Source organism: Pristiophorus japonicus, chromosome 3 (genome assembly GCF_044704955.1).
Source record: "Pristiophorus japonicus isolate sPriJap1 chromosome 3, sPriJap1.hap1, whole genome shotgun sequence".
Lineage (NCBI taxonomy): Eukaryota > Metazoa > Chordata > Chondrichthyes > Pristiophoridae > Pristiophorus > Pristiophorus japonicus.
The window spans coordinates 90,348,908-90,371,473 of NC_091979.1; the positions used below are offsets into that span (position 1 = coordinate 90,348,908).

At 42.5% G+C, this 22,566-nt stretch overlaps 1 protein-coding gene across 1 annotated transcript in view; it reads left to right on the plus strand.

Annotated features, from left to right (window-relative positions):
- The window catches only part of LOC139257742 (voltage-gated inwardly rectifying potassium channel KCNH7-like), a 643,748-nt gene that overhangs the window by 426,857 nt on the left and 194,325 nt on the right, over positions 1–22,566 (plus strand). The window contains exons 5-6 of the mRNA XM_070874608.1: positions 8,120–8,554; positions 11,605–11,625. Of these exons, the coding sequence (XP_070730709.1) occupies positions 8,120–8,554; positions 11,605–11,625 (456 nt within the window). The remainder of the gene's footprint in view (positions 1–8,119; positions 8,555–11,604; positions 11,626–22,566) is intronic.

Below are 22,566 nucleotides of genomic sequence, written 5' to 3' on the forward strand. Positions count from 1 at the left end.
ATTTTAAAGTCTTGGAATTCTGCGCTGGTGAAGCACGGACCATTGTCACTGACCAATATGTCAGGGATTCCGTGCGTTGCAAACATGGTTGCGAGGCTCTCCACAGTGGTGGAGGTTATGCTCGAGTTTAAAATGGTGCATTCGATCCACTTTGAAAATGCATCTACAACTACGAGGAACATTTTGCCCATGAATGGGCCCGCATAGTCTCCATGCACCCGCGACCATGGTTTCGTAGGTCAGGGCCAGGGGCTCAGTGGAACCTCCCTGGGGGCATTGCTGAGTTGGGTACAAATGGTGCACCTTCGGACGCAGAGCTCCAAGTCCGCGTCAATACCAGGCCATCAGACATGGGATCTGGCTATGGCCTTCATGAGAACGATCCCCGGGTGCTCACGGTGGAGCTCCCGGACAAATGCCTCTCTGCCTCACAGAGGAATGACTACTCGGCTGCCCCACATCAGGCAGTCTGCTTGTAGTGATAGCTCATGCATGCGCCTGTGAAAGGGTTTTAATTCCTTGGGGCAGGCATCGCGAGCCTCTGCCCAGTCACCGGTTAGGACACATCTTTTTACTAAGGATAACGTGGGGTCGCTGGCCGTCCAGGCTCTGATTTGGCGAGCCGTCATGGGCGAACCTGTGGACTCAAAGGCATTGATTGCCATGACTACCTCACAGTCCTGTTCGTCAGACCCTTCCGTGGTCACCAGGGGTAGCCTGATGAGCGCGTCGGCATAGTTGTCTGTGCCTGGTCTGTGCCTATTGGTATAGTCGTAGGACGCCAGCATGAGTGCCCACCGTTGAATTCGCGCCGAGGCGTTGGCGTTTATTGCCTTGATCTCGGATAGGAGGAACGTGAGGGGCTTGTGGTCGGTTTCTAACTCGAACTTGGCCCTGAAAAGGTATTGGTGCATCTTTTTTGACACCGCACACGCACGCAAACGCCTCCTTCTCTATCATTCCGTACCCGCGCTCCACCCGCGAAAGTGACCTGGAGGCATAAGCTATGGGTTGTAATTTGCCCGCACTGTTGACATGTTGCAAAACGCACCCGATCCCATACGCTGACGCATCGCATGTGAGAACTAGCTTTTTACCTGGGTCAAAGAAAGTCAAAACACTGTTGGGACACAGAAGGTTGCGTGCCTTATTGCGTTCCTGGGCGTCCCCCCAAAACCAATCGCACCCCTTCCTGAGTAGCACGTGGAGAGGCTCCAGCAGCATGCTTAAGTTCTGCATAAAGTTCCCAAAATAATTGAGTTGCCCGAGAAAGGTGTGCAGTTCAGAGACATTCCGGGGCCTGGGTGCCAGGCGAATTGCTTCTGTTTTGGACTCTGTTGGGCGGATTCCATCAGCGGCAATCCTTCTGCCCAAAATTTCAACCTCCGGAAACAGGCACTTGGATTTCTTGACTCGTAGGCCTACCCGATCCAACCGCTTTAGTACTTCCTCCAAATTACGGAGATGGGAGTCGGTGTCCCTGCCCGTGATAAGTATGTTGTCCTGAAATACAACCGTCCCCGGGATGGACTTGAGCAGACTCTCCATGTTGCGCTGGAATATGGCAGCTGCCGACCTGATGCCGAATGGGCATCGATTGTACATGAAAAGGCCTCGATGTGTGTTGATGGTGGTGAATAGCTTGGATTCCTCGGTCAATTCTTGCGTCATATACGCAGATGTGAGGTCTAATTTTGAGAAAAGTTTACCTCCAGCCAATGTGGCAAATAAGTCCTCCGCTCTGGGCAGCGGGTACTGGTCCTGTAGGGAGACTCTGTTTATGGTAGATTTGTAGTCCCCACAGATTCGTACGGATCCATCAGGCTTCATGACTGGGACGATGGGACTTGCCCAGTCGCTAAATTCCAAAGGTGATATAATGCCTTCCCGCAGAAGCCTGTCTAGTTCGTGTTCAATCTTTTCCCTCATCACATAGGGTACAGCTCTGGCCTTGTGATGGACCGGTCTAGCATCCTGTGTGATGTAGATTTTGACTTTGGCCCCTTTGAATGTGCCCACACCTGGCTGAAAGAGATGTTCAAATCGCTTTATAACTGTTGAGCAGGAGATCCGTTCCTCTAATGACATGGCATGGACATCATCCCATTTCCAATTTAGTTTTGCCAGCCAGCTTCTCCCCAGCAGTGCTGGGGGGTCTCCGGGGACAATCCACAGGGGAAGTCAGTTCACTTTCCCTTTGTGTGTGACAGAGAGCATGGCGTTGCCGTGGACTGGTACGATTTCTTTGGTATAGGTCCTTAGTTTGGTGTCAACCCTTGTGAGTTTTGGTCTGTCTCTTTTATGCAGCCACAGTTGTTCAAATTGTTGAGCGCCCATGAGAGATTGACTTGCTCCTGTATCCAGCTCCATGTTGACAGATATCCCGTTGAGTAGGACCCTCATCATTATAGGAGGCATCCTGTTGTAGGAGCAGCGGCCATTGATCGTGTTGACCCGCTGTACATCGGTATCCCGGGTACTGTCCCCACCATCTTCTGGTCCGCTTTCCAACCCATCCGATTCGTATACCAGCCGAGCTGCAGTTTTTTTGCACATGCGGGCCAAATGCCCTGTATATTCACAATTTCTGCAAACAGCCTGCTGAAATCAACATCCCCTTGACGAGTGCCCACCCTTACACCTCCAGCACAGACCTGTTCCATTGTTCAAAGTGTTCCCAAAGAATGAGCTGTGTCTGGCTGATCTCTCTTGAGCTTCTCTCAGTTTGTAGTTGATTGCTCGCATTGTGGGTTGATGAGGTGTGAACGGCCATTCCTGTGGCCCTTGATGGCTTCTGCCTGCTGTCGAGAGCCTGTTCTCCTGGTTTTGTCTGTGTGTGGGGGTAGCAGCTTGTTTAGTGCTGTGAACTTCTTGTTCCGATATTTCATTAATTGTCATACCTGCATTGTAAATCAACCTCGTTTCTTCTTCCCCTACCAAGAATATCTGTGCAACCAGTGCTGCTGCCTCTAAGGTTAGGTTCTTGGTCTCTCTGAGCTTTCGGAATATGCCTGCATGGCTTATTTCTTCAATGAAAAAGTCTCTCAGCATTTCTCTCCTCAGTTCATCGGAGAACTCACATAAACTAGCCAACCTCCGATGTTCCGCCACAAAGTCGGGTATGCTCTAGTCCACACAGCGTCTGTAGTTGTAGAACCTGTGTCTGGCCATGTGTAGGCTGCTCGCTGGCTTCAGGTGGTCTCTTACCAGTGTGCTCAATTCTTCAAACGACTTGCTTGCTGGTTTCTCGGGTGCCAACAGATCCTTCATTAAAACGTATGTTTTCGAGCCACAGCTGGACAAGAGATGGGCTCTTCTCTTGTCTGCCTTATCGTCGCCTAACCAGTCTTTGGTTACAAAGCTTTGCTGGAGCCTTTTTATAAAGTCCTCCCAATTGTCTCCCACATTGTACTTTTCATCTGATCTGTTGTTCGCCATTCTGTGGATTCTGTAATCCCGTAACTCGTCGCCACTGTAAAGTCCTGTCCCCTCAGTACAGATTCACACGAGGCATGTAGTGAAGTCAAGGTCACTCTGGACCTGCACCTTTATTTCACAGCTCTGGAATGCTGCACTTGCCTGAGACCTGTCCTTATATACCTGTCTCTTGCAAGTGCACCCCTGGTGGTAAGGTATGCTGGTGGTTCCAGGTCATATCTTATTACAGTCATGTATAGCATGTTTGGATACAGTTATATATAATAATGTAAGATATATGACAAATAGGGGGTCTTAAAGACTTAAACCCCACTTAACCCCACCCTCGCGATTCCCAAAAGTTCGGGCCTATCTCAGGCCTACCGCCACAACGCACATCGGTGTTTCCCGGCTGGACCTCCTACTGACTCGACACGACCTGCACCTCCCAGCTGGACCTCCTGTGGTGACTGGGCGGCTGGACCTGGCTATCGGGCCTTCACCTCCTCCCCCTGGAACTCTCCTTCACCACTGATGGCTTAGTTTTCTCTCCTCCTCCAGCGCCTGGTGAGTACAATGGCTGTGACCCCTCCCTCCTGCCCCCCATTCTGAACCCCAGTGCACCGCTAGCCCCCCAATGCCTGCCCCCAAACAAATCGTGGACCACCTACCACCAAGGGCGCTACCCAGCGCCGAGCCTGCGGCCAACACCTCGCTGTAGGCAATTAGGCCCATATAGCAGTGCCTGGTCTCCAGTCATCCTGGACCCCCTTGCCACTGGACCAAGACCTCGCTCAGCTAAGACCGTGTGGTAGCCGGCGTGTAACGATCACCCCATGTTAAAAGAAATCACGCACAGGCATCTTCCACTCCTCTAACATGAAGTTCGGGACCTGGAACGTCAGGACCCTCATGGAAAACCTCAACAGCGACAGACGGGAACACCGCACCACCATAATTGCCCGAGAACTTAGACGTTTTGATATCGACATCGCAGCCCTAAGCGAGACCTGGCGGGCAGGGGAAGGCCAGCTCAAGGAACAAGGTGGAGGTTACACCTTTTCCTATCTGTCCCACCTGTGACAGAAACTATGTTTCTCGTATTGGACTGTACAGCCACCTAAGAACTCATGCTAAGAGTGGAAACAAGTCTTCCTCGATCCCGAGGGACTACCTATGATGATGATGATGATGGGTGAATGGGATTGGTGCGAGTTATGATACAGGCAGCACAGTTTTAATGAGCTTAAGTACATGGAGGGTGGAAGATGTGAGGCTGGCCAGGAGAGCATTGGAATAGTCAAGTCTAAAAGTAACAAAGGCATGCATGACAGTGTCAGCAGCAGATAAACTGAAGCGGGGCAGAGTCGGACGATTTAACAGAGGTGGAAGTAGGCGGTCTTGATGGTGGAGCGGATATGTACATATATATATAGTTCTTGTACAGTTTGTATATTTGGTGCAGTAAACATTCTGCATAAATAATGGGAATATGAAAAAAATCCTTTGGTAACACGCAATATAATTTTACATTTCAGATTTTAAGCTTGTTGAATCTGGCACTTAGTTTATTTTTATCCGGGCTAGAGCTTTGTGGAAACTATGATGTTTCAATGATACATGTGCTGCCTGTAAAGTACATGGAGATAAACACACTGAGAGTTCCTCCCATAGTTGTTGTCTTCTCAACATTCTGAAAGAACCATTTTTTAGAATTAAAAATGTGTGCTTGGACCACACATTACTTTCATTATTCAGAAGTTGTCCTAAGCAAAGCTAGTTTCAGGGATATGATCAGATACATAATAACTCTGGAACTTCTTACATATCTGTTGGTCTACGATTCCCCATGGATTGTGCTGGTATTGACAGCTTTATCATAGATTTCACATATTTCAGCACGGGGATAATGCTACAATCTCGCACTCCCAGTGGAGAAATTGCAACCAGGTTGGAGTTAGGACTATAATGTTGTGGTCCCGATTCTCAACATAATCCCTGTGAACTCAGCTCCCTTTGGAAGTGCAGGATTACAGGATTAACTTTATTCTTCTTTCTACCTTTCATGTGCGATAACTTCATCTACAAAAATAAGGAAGCACAGAAAAATATGAGCCAGAAATTGCCGTTAGCAATATTAACAGACGAATGATTAAGAAGTGAGCATGAAATTCCTTTAAGAACATAAGAACATAAGAAATAGGAACAGGAGTAGGCCATACGGCCCCACGAGCCTGCTCCGCCATTCAATAAGATCATGGCTTATCTGATCATGGACTCAGCTCCACTTCCCTGCCCGCTCTCCATAAACCCTTATCGTTTAAGAAACTGTCTATTTCTGTCTTAAATTTATTCAATGTCCCAGCTTCCACAGCTCTCTGAGGCAGCGAATTCCCAGATTTACAACCCTCTGAGAGAAGCAATTTCTCCTCGTCTCAGTTTTAAACGGGCGACCCTTTATTCTAAGATCATGCCCTCTAGTTCTAGTGTCCCCCATCAGTGGAAACATCCTCGCTGCATCCACCTTGTCAAGCCCCCTCATAATCTTATACATTTTGATAAGATCACCTTTCATTCTTCTGAATTCCAATGAGTAGAGGCCCAACCTACTCAACCTTTCCTCATAAGTCAACTCCCTCTCATCTCCGGAATCAACCTAATGAACCTTCTCTGAACTGTCTCCAAAGCAAGTATATCCTTTCGTAAATATGCAAACCAAAACTGTACACAGTATTCCAGGTGTGGCCTCACCAATAGCTGCAGCAAAACTTCCTTGATTTTATACTCCATCCCCTTTGCAATAAAGGCCAAGATTCCATTAGCCTTCCTGATCACTTGCTGTACCTGCATACTAACCTTTTGTGTTTCATGCACAAGTACCCCCAGGTCCCGCTGTACTGCAGCACTTTGCAATCTTTCTCCATTTAAATAATAACTTGCTCTTTGATTTTTTTCTGCCAAAGTGCATGACCTCACACTTTCCAACATTATACTCCATCTGCCAAATTTTTGCCCACTCACTTAGCCTGTCTATGTCCTTTTGCAGATTTTTTCTGTCCTCCTCACACATTGCTTTTCCTCTCATCTTTGTATCATCAGCAAACTTGGCTCCGTTACACTCAGTCCCTTCTTCCAAGTCGTTAATATAGATTGTAAATAATTGGGGTCCCAGCACTGGTCCCTGCGGTACCCCACTAGTTACTGATTGCCAACCACAGAATGAACCATTTATCCTGACTCTCTGTTTTCTGTTAGTTCGCCAATCCTCTATCCATGCTAATATATTACCCCCAACCAAGTGAACTTTTATCTTGTGCAGTAACCTTTTATGTGGCACCATTTGTCTGTTATTTTAATAGAACTGTCATGCTGTATAAAACAATGAGTTAATGCTTGCATTAAAATAATGGACAGAGGAATGTCATACGAATATGTTAAGCATTCATTCAATAATATTGTCAACAGTCATTTTTTTGGCTAATACCTTTTCAGGACACAATGAGATAACAGCATCAAATACCAACAAATGAACAAAGCAAACAGCAAAAGTTAGCAATTATTTGCCAGATGAAAAATACCAGTCTACAAAGATGCCAGTAGCTATTAAACTACAGTAGATGCACATATCTAAAATGATCCAAGGGCAACAACTATTCAATTTGTAGTCAAGCTCAGTTTACACTCATCACATATGACAGCCATTGTCAAAGACAGCCCTTGAATAATGGAAGGTGCCATGTTCAGAATCTGAAGTGTTTTCCCAGTCTGCAAGTGCACCTTCTTCATTCTGAAAAATGATCGTTCAGAATATTATGAACACAATGATCAACAGCAAGAATGGTCAGCTTCCTGTAGGCTTACCACTCTTCAAGATGCTGACTGACAAAGGTGATTCATCGGTCACTGAAATGCTATAGCTCTCACAAAGCTCTGGCTGAAAGAGTGAAATTAAATAGTGTCAGTAACAACAAGTTCAGAATCTCAATCCCAGCTCTATTTTGTGAATTCATCTTAAGTATATTTATATGATCTAGTATTTGCATCTGGTGTTGTATTTTATTATAAGTTTGAAGTTATCAACACAACAAAGCATACTGAGGAATGGTTTTACTTCCTTGCTATGAGCCAGTTTTATTAGTACATATGAACAATGACAGACAGGAAAAGGCCCTTTGGTCCATCCAGCCTGTCCCACACAATTCTGATACCTTGTGCATCACAATATATTTACTCTGTCATTTTCTTCATTTCTATGTGTCCACAATGCAATTTGTTTTATTTAGCTATCACCTCCTTTGCTCAGAAAATGATGATAAAATTAATATATACTGTAAAATGCAATCCAAAATCAAAATTGCTATTTTTGTTCAAAAATGTTCTTGAATCAACAACTCTTGAATCCTTTCCCTGACTTATCATTTGAACATTTATGAATATTTTCAAAACGGTCCAGTTTTCAATTTTATCATTTGTGCATTATTTTAATTTTAAGTAACTAACATATCAACCCTACCTTCCTTGTCAAGGGACAGTGATTTCTTGTTTTAAATGTAGTAGCAGATGGAAAGGATTGCCGTATGTTTGCTATTGTCAATGTCTGCTTTTGTTTTCTGTATGTCCTCCTTGTTGTTGTTTATTTTGAATATGAGTAAACAAATGGTTAATATTGCTTGTTCGTGTTCATTTATTTTATTTACTGTAGGCCGAGAAAGATTTTTCAGACTGAAGTTGCCTGCAATAAGACTTCTTACATCTAGCAAGCAATCACTCCCCCAAGAGGACCCTGATATGGTTGTGGTGGAGCCTTCTAAAGTAAGCGATGATTCTTTGGCCATGAAGGACTTGAAATCCCCCACAAGCGAAAGCTGTGGCCCTTCAGCGTTTGAAGACACAAAAGCACTGACAGAGCCTGGCAGCTCTCCTCCATTTGTCAATTTGCCAGGACCACTGGACCATTCTTCACCAAAGCGACATTGGGATAGACTGAATCCAGACATGCTGCAGTCTACCTCTGGTCTAACGAGCAGTCAGTCAAGGGAAAGTGTGTGCAGTCTGAGGAGAGCCTCTTCTGTCCATGATATTGAAGGATACCATGTTAACTCTAGGATGATATTTAGGGATCGACATGCAAGTGAAGGTAGGCTTTTTATCTTGTTTACAAAGCATGTTTTCTGTGAGTTTATATTTTGTCAAATTACTACTTCATAAATGTTTGTCTTGCAAATGACTCAATCACGTTAGTAAAAATAATGATAAGCTAATGTTTTCTTCATTTGATCCACAAATCCCTATTGTCAGAATCCAGTGCCTTCTGGGAAACATGGGTGAACAATGTATGAAAATGTCATTTTGGTATCTTAAAACTTCAACAGTTTCCTATAATTATGTCGAGTGAGTCATTGCAGCTTCTTTTGGTGACTAACATTAGACAGACCATTTGCACAGGGTGAATTATTATGCTGTTATAGGATATTCCCGATTGATGAACCCTTATGAGCAAGCCACAAAAAATGTTCCCTGAATAGAGTTGAGTCCTATAGATGATCTCTGTATACAAAGTGAGTCAGTATAAATGACGAGTGAGATATTGGGTGAATCATTATAAGTAGCCAGTTGTGAATCACTATAGGGAGTCCACTCTAGACAGCATCTTTATACATGGTGTGTCATAGAGACAATCCCTTTATTCAGGGTGAGTTACTATAGGGGTCCCTTATAAATGGTGAATCATTATAAATATCCCTATATAAGTCACTGTAGGTATTAAATAGAGGCAATAAATGATAGTTTATATACGGTGAGCTGCAATAGATGGTCCCTTTAATAGCCTTTATGTGGTGAATGGCTGTATTTCAGACTGGAGAGAGGTATACAATGGTGTTCCCCAAGATTCAGTACTCAGACCACTGCTGTTTTTGATACACATTAATGACTTGGACTTGGGAGTACAGGGCACGAGTTCAAAATTTGCAGATGATGCAGAACTTAGAAGTGTAGTAAACAGTGAGGAAGATAGTAATAGAATTCAAGAAGACATAGATAGGCTGGTGGAATGGGCAGATACATGCCAGATGAAATTCAACACAGAGGAGTGTGAGGTGATACATTTTGGTAGGAAAAATGAGGAAAGATTATACATACTACATAGTACAATTTTAAAGGGAGTGCAAGAACAGCGAGACCTGGGGATGCTTGTGCACAAATATTTGAAAGTGGCACCACAGGTTAACAACACAGTTAATAAAGCATATGGGATCCTGGGCTTTTTAAATAGAAGCATAGAGTTATGCTAAGTCTATATAAAACACTAGCTGGAGTATTGTGTCCAATTCAGGGAACCACACTTTAGAAAGACCATGTAGGCTATGGAGAGGGTACAGAAGAGATTAACTAGAATGGTTTCAGGCATGCAGGATTACAGTTATGTGGATAGACTGGAGAAGCTGGGGTTGTTCTCCTTAGAACAGAGACGGCTAAGAGCAGATTTGCTAAAGGTGTTCAAAATCATGAAGAATTAAGATAGAATAAATAAAGAGAAGCTGCTTCCAATGGCTGAAGGGTCGATAACCAGACGGTACAGATTTAAGATGATTGGAAAAGATCCAGAGGCGATATGAGGAAAATCTTTTATGCAACGAGTGGTTACGATGTGTGATGCACTGCTTGTTAGGGTGGTGGATACAGATCCAATAGTAGCCGTCAAAAGGGAATTGAATAACTATTTGAAGGAGAAAAAATTGCAGGGATATGGGGAAAGAGTGGTGGAGTGGAACTAACTGGTTTGCTCTTCGAAAGAGCTGGTGCAGACTCGATGTGCCGAATGGGCTTCTTCTGTGCTGTACTATGCTATGATTCTATGACTCCAAATTGTCCAAAACCCAACTTTCCACATTCTGTACTAAGTCCTGCTGACCCAATTGAGTTCCACAGGCTCCCTATCACCCAACGCATTGAATTTAAAACCATCATCCTCATCTTCAAATCCCCCCTTGGCTTTGTCCATCCTGCCTCTACAACCTTATCAAGCTTTATATCCCCTCGCACATCCTCAGTCCTCCAACGCTGGCCTTTAGTGCATCCACCTCCCTTTGCCCCACCTTTGGTTGCAAAGCCTTCAGCCCATCAGCCCTACTCCTTAGATCTCCTTCGATAAACCCTTTGCATTTAATTCTCACTACACCTTTAAAAGCCTTTTTAAAACCTATCTTCTTAACCAAGCTCCTTGTAACCTTTCCCACCAGGGCTCAGTGTCCATTCCTTTTTACTTTTTCATGGTAAAGTGCCTTTGGATGCTTTTTTCTAAACTAAAGGTGCTATATAAATACATGTTATTGCTATTATAAAGGACTCTTTTTATATTCGTACTTATCTTCAGAAGAAAATCTGCAAATTCATTGATTAAAATATCCATGACTGTCTCCTATGCTCAGGTGAACATGTTCTTGAAATGTTAGCCTCTGCTTTGATATACATGATTAAGGCCAGATATCATTTTCAATTCTGGATGCAATTATCTGTTGAAAGTCCATCTCAGTTATATTATCATGTAGATAGAGACTTTTCCTAAACATCATAAAATGTATTAATAGACACAGGACTAAAGTGTATTAATATGCAATAATGGTTCAAGTCTATCACAGTTTTTCCTTCTGGAGTATTTAATTAGTGTTAACATTATCTGCAGTTTTAAATATAGGAAAAATTAGAAACAGGAGTGAAACCTAAATTCGCAACCCTCACACCTGCATTCATTTGGTGTATATCTAAAACCTGCCACCAGAGTTCTATATGAATTTTATGGGGAGTCAGGCCCTTTGTTCTTTATATCATTCTTCATAGAAACTCTCCATTCTCATTATAGCTCTATCTCTGAGAGGCAAATATTTCACATGCTGTGATGAGGCATGGTCTGGATAAGCTTATCCCAAGTTATAATGAGGTTCACATTGAATCTATGTCCCATGAAATAGCACAAAATATATCATGAAAAATTCAGATTCAAAGCCCCATTATAGAGATAGTATAATCACGGAGACCCTTATAATGAGAGCTTGGTGTATTTACAGGGCTGTGCTCTTCCTTATCCAAATCTCTGAAGTAAGATGTATGTATTTATTTTAATTACACTTTAGTATTTTGTATTTTTCTTGTTTCTTTTTTCTTAATTGTCGCTATGGTGCAACATAGACAACGGACGCAATATTAAAGGTAATATTTTCACCTAAACCTGCACGTTAAATAATATTCCTTCAATACCTTAACCTACTTGTTTGTTGGTCTAGAGCAGAAGAATGTGTAAGTTGTTGATCAAGTTGCTCCAAGCTCAGTATAAAGTCATCCTGCTGATGCCAAATGGATAAGTAATGAATGGTTTAGAATTGGTTGAGATTTTATACTTTAATTAGTCATTATAATGACTTGGATATACATTATTCATCTTTATTAAAGAGTCTGTTTTTTCTAGGATCCTGTGTACAAAGTATTGATATTTGAGACAGTGTAATGAATCAAATGACTTGTCTGATATCAAATCATTCTGGCAAATATTCACTTAAAACCAAGTAGATTAACTAGGCAAAATGGAGCATATTTGCAGTGACAGATATACGTATTAATGCTTTTAAATATCTGAAGTCTATGGTCTGAGATTACAATGTAAGATATTAATGTACGACTGCTTGATGTATTTGAAATTCCTTTACACGCTATTTTAGCAGAGTTATTAACCATGTATAGTAAGCAGCTTTAACATCACTGCTAAAATAACAGAGAACAGAATTTCCACCATTTACCAATATCCCACAATGTAATTTCAAGGCTAAATTTTATTTTTCATTGTGCACAGTACAAAGAAAGTAAACCACTTATGTAACTGAAATGATGATTTCGAAAGGAGAAATGTTCTACCAAATTGCTGATGGTAGTCCCTACCATAATAAATCAATCAGAAATTGCTAACTTAAAATATAACACTGAGACACTGATGAAAACATTAAGAATTTTGATTTAGCATGAAATAAGTACAAAACTAAGACCAGCTCAAAAGCCCAGAGAGCTGCATTCTAATCCCCCAGCCCTACAAGAAACCTTTACAACATCATTTACTGAAGAACATTTAAACAAATTATATTGCGCTGTTTTCACTTGTCCTGTGGTAACCTTCTTCTTTCACCATTACAGAATGACTATTTGAAAGTTAGTCAGTCACTTCCTCAAAAAAACGCTTAAAAAACCTGACTGACTTTAACAAATCCCCACTGGCAGTCTTGATTATCCCATGCATTTCTATATGCTCTCTAATTGTATGTACAATATTACATAGTCGATCTTTCATATTGTCAAGTGTTTCTGGTGTGCAACATCTGCACTTAAGCACACAGTACTATGTCACCAAATGCGTTATAGATTAATTCTGTAATTATTCAGTTCAAGAAATGTATTTACTATCACTATGCAATGTCAGTTTACAGAAACAGTGCCTGACTTTTCCTGTCCTCTCGTAGTAATGTGCATTCTGCACGAAGTCTGGTACTTGACTGTTGTCAGAACATAAATGTATAATTTTTGCCTCTGGATATGCAGAAGTAAATTTGAAAATGTAATTTCTAATTTAATTTTAAAGACTGTTGGGCAGATTTTGCAGTATTCACAGCTATGCTACTGGTGTGTGAGCTTATTTTGTGGACAGATAGAACGTCGGGGGACCAAAATTGCCCCTCTCCTTAAGGCTTGTTACCACCGCAAATCGGCGGCCACGTTGCGGAGTGGAGTGGCCGCCAACATTTCGTGGAATGGCCGCTGATAGCCCAATTGCATTCCGAGGTTTCCCGGTGGTGCCCCAATCACCCTCCTACCACTCCACTGTTGCCGATCCGTGTTAAGTACATCATCATCGTGCGCACCCAATGGCGACATATCCCTCTGAAAATCTTTGGTCCATCCGGCGGTGCCAAAACCTGGTTTTTGCCCGTGGTCCAGTGAGGCTGTGTCATTCTGCAATGGCAGTGCAACTTCGCTTAAAGGGGAGGATGCACTGCCGCTGCTGCCATGGTTTTTTTTGTCGGCCAACTGCTATGTCGGCCTGACAGTTATGCTCCCGGGTTCGGCAAGGCCACCAACAGTCAGGATGCCAGGCTGCTGGCCCGGCTGAAACCCTCCCTGGTGACCCAGTGGGCTGAAGTTTTAAAATCGCGAAGGCTCTCCCCTTTAAGTGAAGCGGAAAGCCATGGTGACGTCATCGCGGCGGTCACTCCGCACCGCCTCCAACTTCCACCCCACAGGTGTTGCCACCACCGCGTATCTGCCCCTCTCGTGTAGTCACCACCTCATTAAGAGCAACCTCCAGATCCGAATTCAAAAAAAACAACAAAGAGCGGAATTTGGCTCAAGAGGTGTCCTCAACCACAGATGCAGTAAAAACCATTGAAACGGAGTGCAGCACCTTGTTTTTGGGGGGGGGGGGGAGCGCAACTTCTACCTCCTCGAGTTCCCGCTGTGATTGCTACAATTGTCCTTACCCAGAAAGTGTGCGAATGTGAATATAAGGTGAGAATCAGCTCCGGTGCAGCTGTGATACTCTGCATGGTCCAATGGTTATGCCCATATTTACACATGAAGAATGTGACTTGAGTGAGATACCAGGGGGCTGGAACTGTACTCCAGTAAGAGTCAGTGCCTTCAAGAGATGAGGGCAGAAAAATTAGATTTTTTAAAATAAAGAAATCTACTGTTGACCAGAAACTCAACTGAACCAGCTGCATAAATTCTGCAGTGAGTGGCTCACCTCTTGACTCCCAAAATCTACTCCACCGCCTAAAAGGCACAAGTTAGGAGTGCGATGGAATTCTCTCAACTTACCTGTATGGGTGCAGCTGCAACAACACAAAAGAAGTTCAGCAACATCCAGGACAATGTAGTTTGCTTGATTGGCACCCCATCCACCACCTCAAACATCTACTTCCTCCACCACAGGCGTACCATGACTGCAGTGTGTACCATCTACTCACACTTTACCAAGGCTTCTTCGGCAGCAGCTCCCAAACCCGTGACCTCCACCACCTAGAGGGATAAGGTCAGCAGGTACATGGAAACATCATCATCTCCAACTATCCCTCCAAGTCACACAACATAGCGACTTGGACATATATCGCCATTCCTTCATTGTTCCTGGGTCAAAATCCTGGAAGTCCCCCCTAAAGCACTGTAGGAGCACCTTCACCACACAAACTGCAGCGGTTAAAGAAGAAGATCCACCACCATCTTCTCAATGGCAAATAGGGATGGGCAATAAATGCTGACCTTGCCAGCAATGCCCACATCCTGAGAATGAATTAATTTAAAAAGAGATAAATCCAGTGTTTATGGACCTGTCTCCCTGAGACTGATTGAAAGATATAATCAGGAAACAGGCTGCTACAGTCACCAGCATATCTTGGCATAGAACTGCATGTCCTTTGTGCTGCGATCTAACAATACCTTCCTGCCTCCAGTGCTCAAAAGATGGGAGAATTCCACCTTTAGCTCAACCAGGAATTTAGTGCAAACATTGGGGGTAATTTTAATCTGGCCTGCTTGGTGGGAAACTGACCGGATCAGATTAGCCGCCTGTTTTACCCCGCGCAATTTTACTTTTCATTGTCAAATAGAATGGGCTGTAAAACAGACACAGCTGATCTGATCCCGTCAGTTTCCCACTGAGCAAGTTAGGTTAAAATGACCCCCTTAATTAGCAATAGTGGCCTAGTGTTCATTTTTGAAGATAAAAACAAAATGTAGTCTTTGGGGGTTATAGTTATGAAAATAAAGTTGTGTGTCTTACTTAAACATACAAAGCTACAGATATGAACCTTGTATTTTTCACAATCTATATTGTAACTAGATCAGACTGTTACAAAAGTTGATGTGACTGATCAACCATAAAAGGTTATTACTACAGTGGTTGTTTATAGCAGACTATTCATAAAGCTTCCCTTCTGTGTTTCTGTCTAATAATAGTTTCCCGTTCCTGGATGGCAGGGGGTATGCTTACTCTAATTTTGAAATAATATGCATGCCTCTGGATCACAAACTTCATCACATTTATCTATTTCCTGATTTGTTTAATCACTTATTTCCTTAATTTAAAAAAACTGTTTTGATTGCCATTTTCTGACAGTGACACTTTTACACATTCATCCATTTGTGAACAGCAACCAAAAAATTGATTGGATGTGATTTCAAACAAGATTTCACCTAATTTTAGAGCTCTGTTCTTATAACTTTAAACTGTAAACTAAGAGGTATTATTTACAGCATAATTAACCTCCTGTATCTTTTTACTCGTACATTTGTACACAAGTGAAATCCTGTTTGTGCGTATTCGTCTGAGCAGTGCCCTCCACGTGACCTCTAAAGCACTTCCCCCACTCATGATGTGGACGGTCATACTGAACATAGGTGTTTAGACTCATATTCTCCCAAGCAGAGGTAGTCCATTACTATACGATTTCCGCACAAATAGAAGCAATTAATTAATTACAGCAATCCTAGTCAGATTAGTCAGTCTTTGCAGCAGCGTTGTCTGAAATCACGCTTATGTATCAGTCAAACCTCTCAGCCCTTGCAATTTATTTTGATGCAGTTATCCGGCAAAATTTAAAATATTAAGAGTGTGCGGACAGTTTACTTGGTCAGTATTTTTCTTGACAGAAAAGACTAATCAAATCACGTTTCTTTTCTTTTTGCGTCAGCAGTTATAATCTCCATTCCAAATTCTGCTTATCTCACCAGCTGTGAAGGAGATATATTAACTTGTCAGATCAAAATGTTATCAGCAAGTGCTAGCAAATTCCTGGCAGCGTTGGGTGCTGTAGGTCATTGCCTCTGACAAGTACATAAATTAATGGTCATTGTTGTGGAAACATCACACCTAGTCCTTGCTCAGTGAATGACTTAGGAATTCATAATTTAACATGCATTTTAACTTGAAAGATCAAGTGACAAGCCTTTTACTTTCACTGCAAAATGTAACTATTACACATAGCACAACTGTTTATTTTTACTCTTGCTGCTAAATTGTAAAATCTAAATAGATTTAATGGAAATACTGGCATTAAGATTGTTCACTATCGTTGTTGGCTGAAGTGATGGTGTCACTGTTGATCACTGTATCTTGCCCTGATGATTAGGTGCTGAAAGCATTAATAGACCCAAATGTGATACATCATTACACAAATAGAATATTATTCCTGCCATTCAGTATTGGAGCCAACCTCTCATCCATTTTATAGCAGCAGAAGAGATGGATTTTTTAAAGGCCAGAAGAGACTAACAGATTATTATAATGTCAAAGAGGAGCAATACAGCTATATTGAAAGACCACAGAATTTTATTAGCAACCGCTTCCCATTCGCAATCGATTTGACTATATTAAATTCAATGGGTAATATATTTTTTTTATATAGGGCACACTGCAATATTATGAAAAAATTCACAACATTTGTGTCTATACTGTTTTTATTTTCCTTTTTGCATTTTTTGAGCTTAGTCAATCATTCGTTTTTCTTTCAAAACCTATGGAGTATCTGGCCTAGAAAGTCAGTCGAACGGTACCTTTTTTTCAGACACTAACCAGCCTACTAAGGTCCCAATCTAGCAATCGTGAAGCGCATGCACATTTCTAGCCTGAAGTGTGCCGCCCACCATATTGAATAAGGTGGATGTATTGTTGTCAGGAGCGCATGTCGGGATTATTTAAAGGGCAACATTTTTTTTTAAATTGAATGTTAATTTCTGACTGCAGAGTCGGCCGACAATTAAAATAAAATGGCGGCTGCAGCGATGCGCCCTCCCGTTTAACAGCAGACACACCGCCCAGCCATGGCGCGAGCTGTCAGTGGCACCGACCAGTGGCGGCTGCGCTCGCGCGGGGCAATTTCCCTCGTGGGATGGAAAGGAGTCGCCACCGGGCGGTAAGGGGTCGGAGCCCAGGTGCAATTCCACATGGCTTGGACCATCTGCCTGCCCCCGGTCAGAAAGGTCTTACCGCCCCATTCCCGCCTCAAAGGTAGTAACAGGCCTTAAAGAAGGGGGCAATTTCCCCCCCATAATTTCGAGCAGTTAAGGGGTCTAGACTAAGGGAGCATAATTTTTGTCTGATTACAGTCTTGCGAAGCTCCTTGGGAAGGTTTATGTTAAAGGCACTAACTAAATGCAAGCTGTCATTATTGTTGTTATGGATGCACTAACAGAGTTAGTGATTGAAGCAGAGACCAGGTCAACTTTTAAGAATAGGTTAGTTATGTGGTTAAAGGAAGAGGAGGTAAAGGGATATGGGAACAGGGCTCGCACGTGGAATTAGCATTACTTCTCGTGTGGAGGATAAACACCAACACGGAATGGGTTAGGCCGAACGGCCTATTTCCATGAGGTCGTGTGGGCCCTTTACATCCCCAGCCTTCACCTGGAGCTGTTCCTTCAATTACATCCTTGCATGCATACACCCTATTAACAGCCTTTCATGGAGTGTAATTGTGTGTTGCAATAACTGTAAGTATCTCCATTATGGGGTATATGCAGACACTTGCTGCAACTCTTGGTTATTGAAGCCAATTTGACCATTTTACCTTTCTTTTTTGAAAACATCAGCAGTCCATAACACCTGGGTAAGATCAGTGACAGGTGTTGGACCCCCAAACCTCTGCCCTCTTACCCCCTGTTAGGAGGAAGCATTGGAGCTCCTGGGCAGGGAGGCAATACAGGGAGTCAAAGATGGCAAAGTAGAAGGCCAGGTACAAACTGCAGGTTCATGATGACTTTCTGTTTCTCTTCTTATCCTTATGCTTATCCTTTTGTAGGCTGCATTACATGTCAGCAAACTATATCATGAAACCCTGATGCCACTCTACTAAAAGTAAAATGACCTCTGCTGCCTAGCAACCCATGCTAACCTCTCTTCATTTTGTGAGGCCCCTTTGTTTCTTGCCTTGCCAGCAGTAAGGCAGAGTTGTGCAGCAGGCAGCATTAAACCAGGCACCAGAGGTATACTTTCAATATTCCAATTGTGTGTTTTATGGTGACTCTGGTAAAAGAATGGATCTCATTATAGCAGTACTCAGATGGTGCCATTGCAAAGTACAGTGCTGTCATCGGTCATGGTTGTAGAGAGCAGCCTTGATCACCGAGAGCCCACCCGCAGTCCTGCCTTTCTAGATCAAAAGAGTACTGGTGTAGTGCACAGTCCTGTGGCATCGCCCAGGGCATACAATGTGGCCAAGACTAGTGGGAGGCCACAGGATTGGGAAACTTTTAAAAGCCAGCAAAGAAGGACTAAAAAAATGATAAAGAGAGGGAAGATGGATTATGAGAGTAAACTAGCACGAAATATAAAAACAGATAGAAAGAGTTTCTACAGGTACATAAAAAGGAAAAGAGTGGCTAACGTAAATGTTGGTCCCCTAGTGGATGAGACTGGGGAATTAATAATGGAGAACAAGGAAATGGCAGAGAGGTTCAACAAATATTTTGTATCGATCTTTACGGTAGAAGACACTAAAAACATCCTAATAGTGGATAATCAAGGGGCTATAGGGAGAGAGGAACTTAATATAACCACAATCACTAATGAAATAGTACTCGGTAAAATAATGGGACTAAAGGCGAACAAGTCCCCTAGACCTGATTGCTTACATTCGAGGGTCTTAAAAGAGATGGGTGCAGAGATAGGGGATGCACTGGTTGTAATCTACCAAAATTCACTGGATACTGGGGCGGTCCCAGCGGATTAAAAACTGCAAATGTAATGTCCCTATTTAAAAAAGGAGGCAGACTAAAAACAGGAAACTATAGACCAGTTAGCCTAACATCTGCCATTGGGAAAATGCTCAAGTCCATTATTAAGGAAGCAGTAGCGGGACATTTGGAAAAGCATAATACAATCAAGCAGAACCAGCATGGTTTTTTGAAAGGGAAATCATGTTTGACAAATTTGCTGGAGTTCTTTGAGGATGTAACAAGCAGGGTGGATAAGTGGGTACCAGTGAATGTGGTGTATTTGGATTTCCAGAAGGCATTTGATAAGGTACCACATAAAAGGTTATTGCACAAGATAAAAGTTCACAGGTTAGGGGGTAATATATTAACATGGATAGCGGATTGGCTAACTAACAGAAAACAGAGAGTTGGGATAAATTTTCCGGTTGGCAAACAGTGACTAGTGGGGTGCCGCAGGGATCGGTGCTGGGTCCTCAACTATTTACAATCTATATTAACAACTTGGATGAAGGGACCGAGTGTAATGTAGCCAAGTTTGCTGATGATACAAAAATGGGTGGGAAGGTAAACTGTGAGGAGGACGCAACAAATCTGCAGAGGGATATAGATAGGCTATGTGAGTGGGCAAAAATCTGGCAGATGGAGTATAATGTGGGAAAATATGAGGTTATCCACTTTGGCAGTAAAAATAGAAAAGCAAATTACAATTTAAATGGAGAAGAATTGCAAAGTGTTGCACTACAGAGGGACCTGGGGGTCCTTGTGCATGAAACACAAAAAGTTAGTATGTAGGTACAGCAAGTGACCAGGAAGGCAAATGGAATGTTGGCCTTTATTGCAAGGGGGATAGAGTATAAAAGCAGAGAAATCCTGCTACAACTATACAGGGTATTGGTGAGGCCACACCTGGAGTACTGCGTACAGTTTTGGTCTCCGTATTTAAGGAAGGATATACTTGCATTGGAGGCTGTTCAGAGAAGGTTCACTAGGTTGATTCCGGAGATGAGGGGTTTGACTTATGAAGATAGGTTGAGTAGGTTGAGCCTGTACACATTGGTGCTCAGAACAATGAGAGGTGATCTTATTGAAACATATAAGATAATGAGGGTGCTCGACAAGGTGAATGCAGAAAGGATATTTCCACTTATAGGGGAAACTAAAACTAGGGGACATAGTCTCAGAATAAGGGTTTGCCCATTTAAAACTGAGCTGAGGAGGAATTTCTTCTCTCAGAGGGTTGTAAATCTATGGAATTTTCTGCCCCAGAGAGCTGAGGAGGCTGGATCTTTGAATATATTTAAGGTGGACATAGTCAGATTTTTGAGCGATAAGGGAGTAAAGGGTTATGGGGAGCAGACAGAGAAGTGGGAGTGAGTCCATGATCAGGCCAGCCGTGATCTTATTGAATGGCGAAGCAAGCTCGACGGGCTGAATGGCATAATCCTGCTCCTATTTCTTATGTTCTTATGTAAGCATTCACTTGGATAATGCTGCTCACAAGCTGGACATTGAAAGTGGGAGAATATATGGCCAAAATGGATGGCTCCTTGGACCTTGGTGAATCCTTTCACTCTATAAAGCTGTATCCCCCAGTCATGCTGCCACCAGTTGTCAGAGGAACCAGCTTGTTCTAGCAAACAATGCCTTTCTGACTTGCTTTATGCAACTTTGCACACCTGATTAGCTAATGTTATTCATATTCCCAGTGGCAGCGTGAAATATACCCATTCCATAACAGTGCAGAGCAGTTGCGGCATTTAAATTAAGTTCATTCACAGTCACTGGTGGAACTGATTTATTTGAAGAATGTAGCATAACTCTTTGATGGCTTCCTTTGCTCTTGGGTCAGCTCGAGGTAGGAGTGCCGGGAGTGTTTATTCTCTAACAGAGCGGTATCAGTGAGTAGGTTCTGTATGTCTCCTTTGCTGCCTGACTATCTTTTCCTCTCTGCGTTGCTCCTCTTCCTCTTTCGAAAATTGAAGATACAAAGATATTCCTAATGGGAAACCCATTGCGTCCTCTTTAGCACCCCACTTTGCATATTTAAGTAGCTTTACGCATGTTTCAGGCGGATGGGTAACTTCTCTATTTACATGGAAATTGCATATGTTGGGCCTTAGGCATCCCAGGGGAAGCCAAGGTCCCCCCACCCCCAATTATTAATTGCTGACACCCATTTTTCAAGTGAAAATCTCCACCGCGCCCCCCCCCCCCCCAATAATCAACAATGAGGTGAATCGGTACACTTTCAAAATATACTATTGTCATTGTTTCACTGTGTGGTGCTTTGATAATATGAATAAACTTGCATCATTATCTAAAGCTTCATACAGTAGGTCCTGTTTCAGTAACCTGCTGCACATTGTGCTGTTTTCACTGGCTATATTTCTGTGAATATATGCCTGGCCACCATGTTTAATTGGATGATTTTATAAACGTCTATGGTTGGGTGATTGACAGCACTGGCAGAAGTAATTTAATTTGCTGCATGCACAACATCCTTTGCCTTTTTCTGGACAGCCATCACTATGGGGATCATTTCCATCACAGTAGTACATCTGATTGGACTTGATCTAGTTTGACTATGATTTTCCCTTGGTGGTTTGTGTTTGACATTTATCCATTTGATACAATTGTTGCTTAGTTTCTTCACCTACTGCATGACATTCGGCTCGATCATGTGCTGTGGTCAGTTCGAACAGTTCATTTAAAGTACACTAATTCTTCAGGACTCTGAAGCACAAAATGTTAGATAAACATCATCCTTCTATAGCCTGTGTTTTCATTTCATGATCTGCATCAATGAAAATGCATTTTGCTGCTGGTCGATGTAAGAGTCGGCAAAAGGTATCTACAGACTCATTTCTGTACTGATTAGTCTGTTGAAATATGATTAATTCATAGATTACACTTTGCATGAAATGAACAATTAGGGTTTTCCTAGCCTCATCATGATCTGTATCATTTCCAGAATCAGACAGTATGTTGAATATATTTTGCAAGTATTTGTTCCCACAATGCAAAAACAAAGTGCCCTTTTGCATAGTATTGGTGATAGCAAAACACATAATGGCACACTTTTTTACATTTCTCCCACCTTGAAGGGTTAAATGGGGCTATTTGAAACAGTCCCTAGGCCATATTACAGTACAAGTAGCAACGCGTTGTTATTTAGATCGATACAGATATATGAAAAACACTGGCTCTCTGGTTATTGACATCAAACCTGCCTACCCTACAGAAGTTAATATTTCTACATCCCGAACTCATCCTTAATTCCTCAGAAATTATTCAGGAACCTTTCATTACTATTTATGAGTTGCCATCATCAAAGTGTTGCATTTATTTTTATAAATGTGGATTATTTATTGACAGGGATTGACCTTGGTTGTTGCAAAT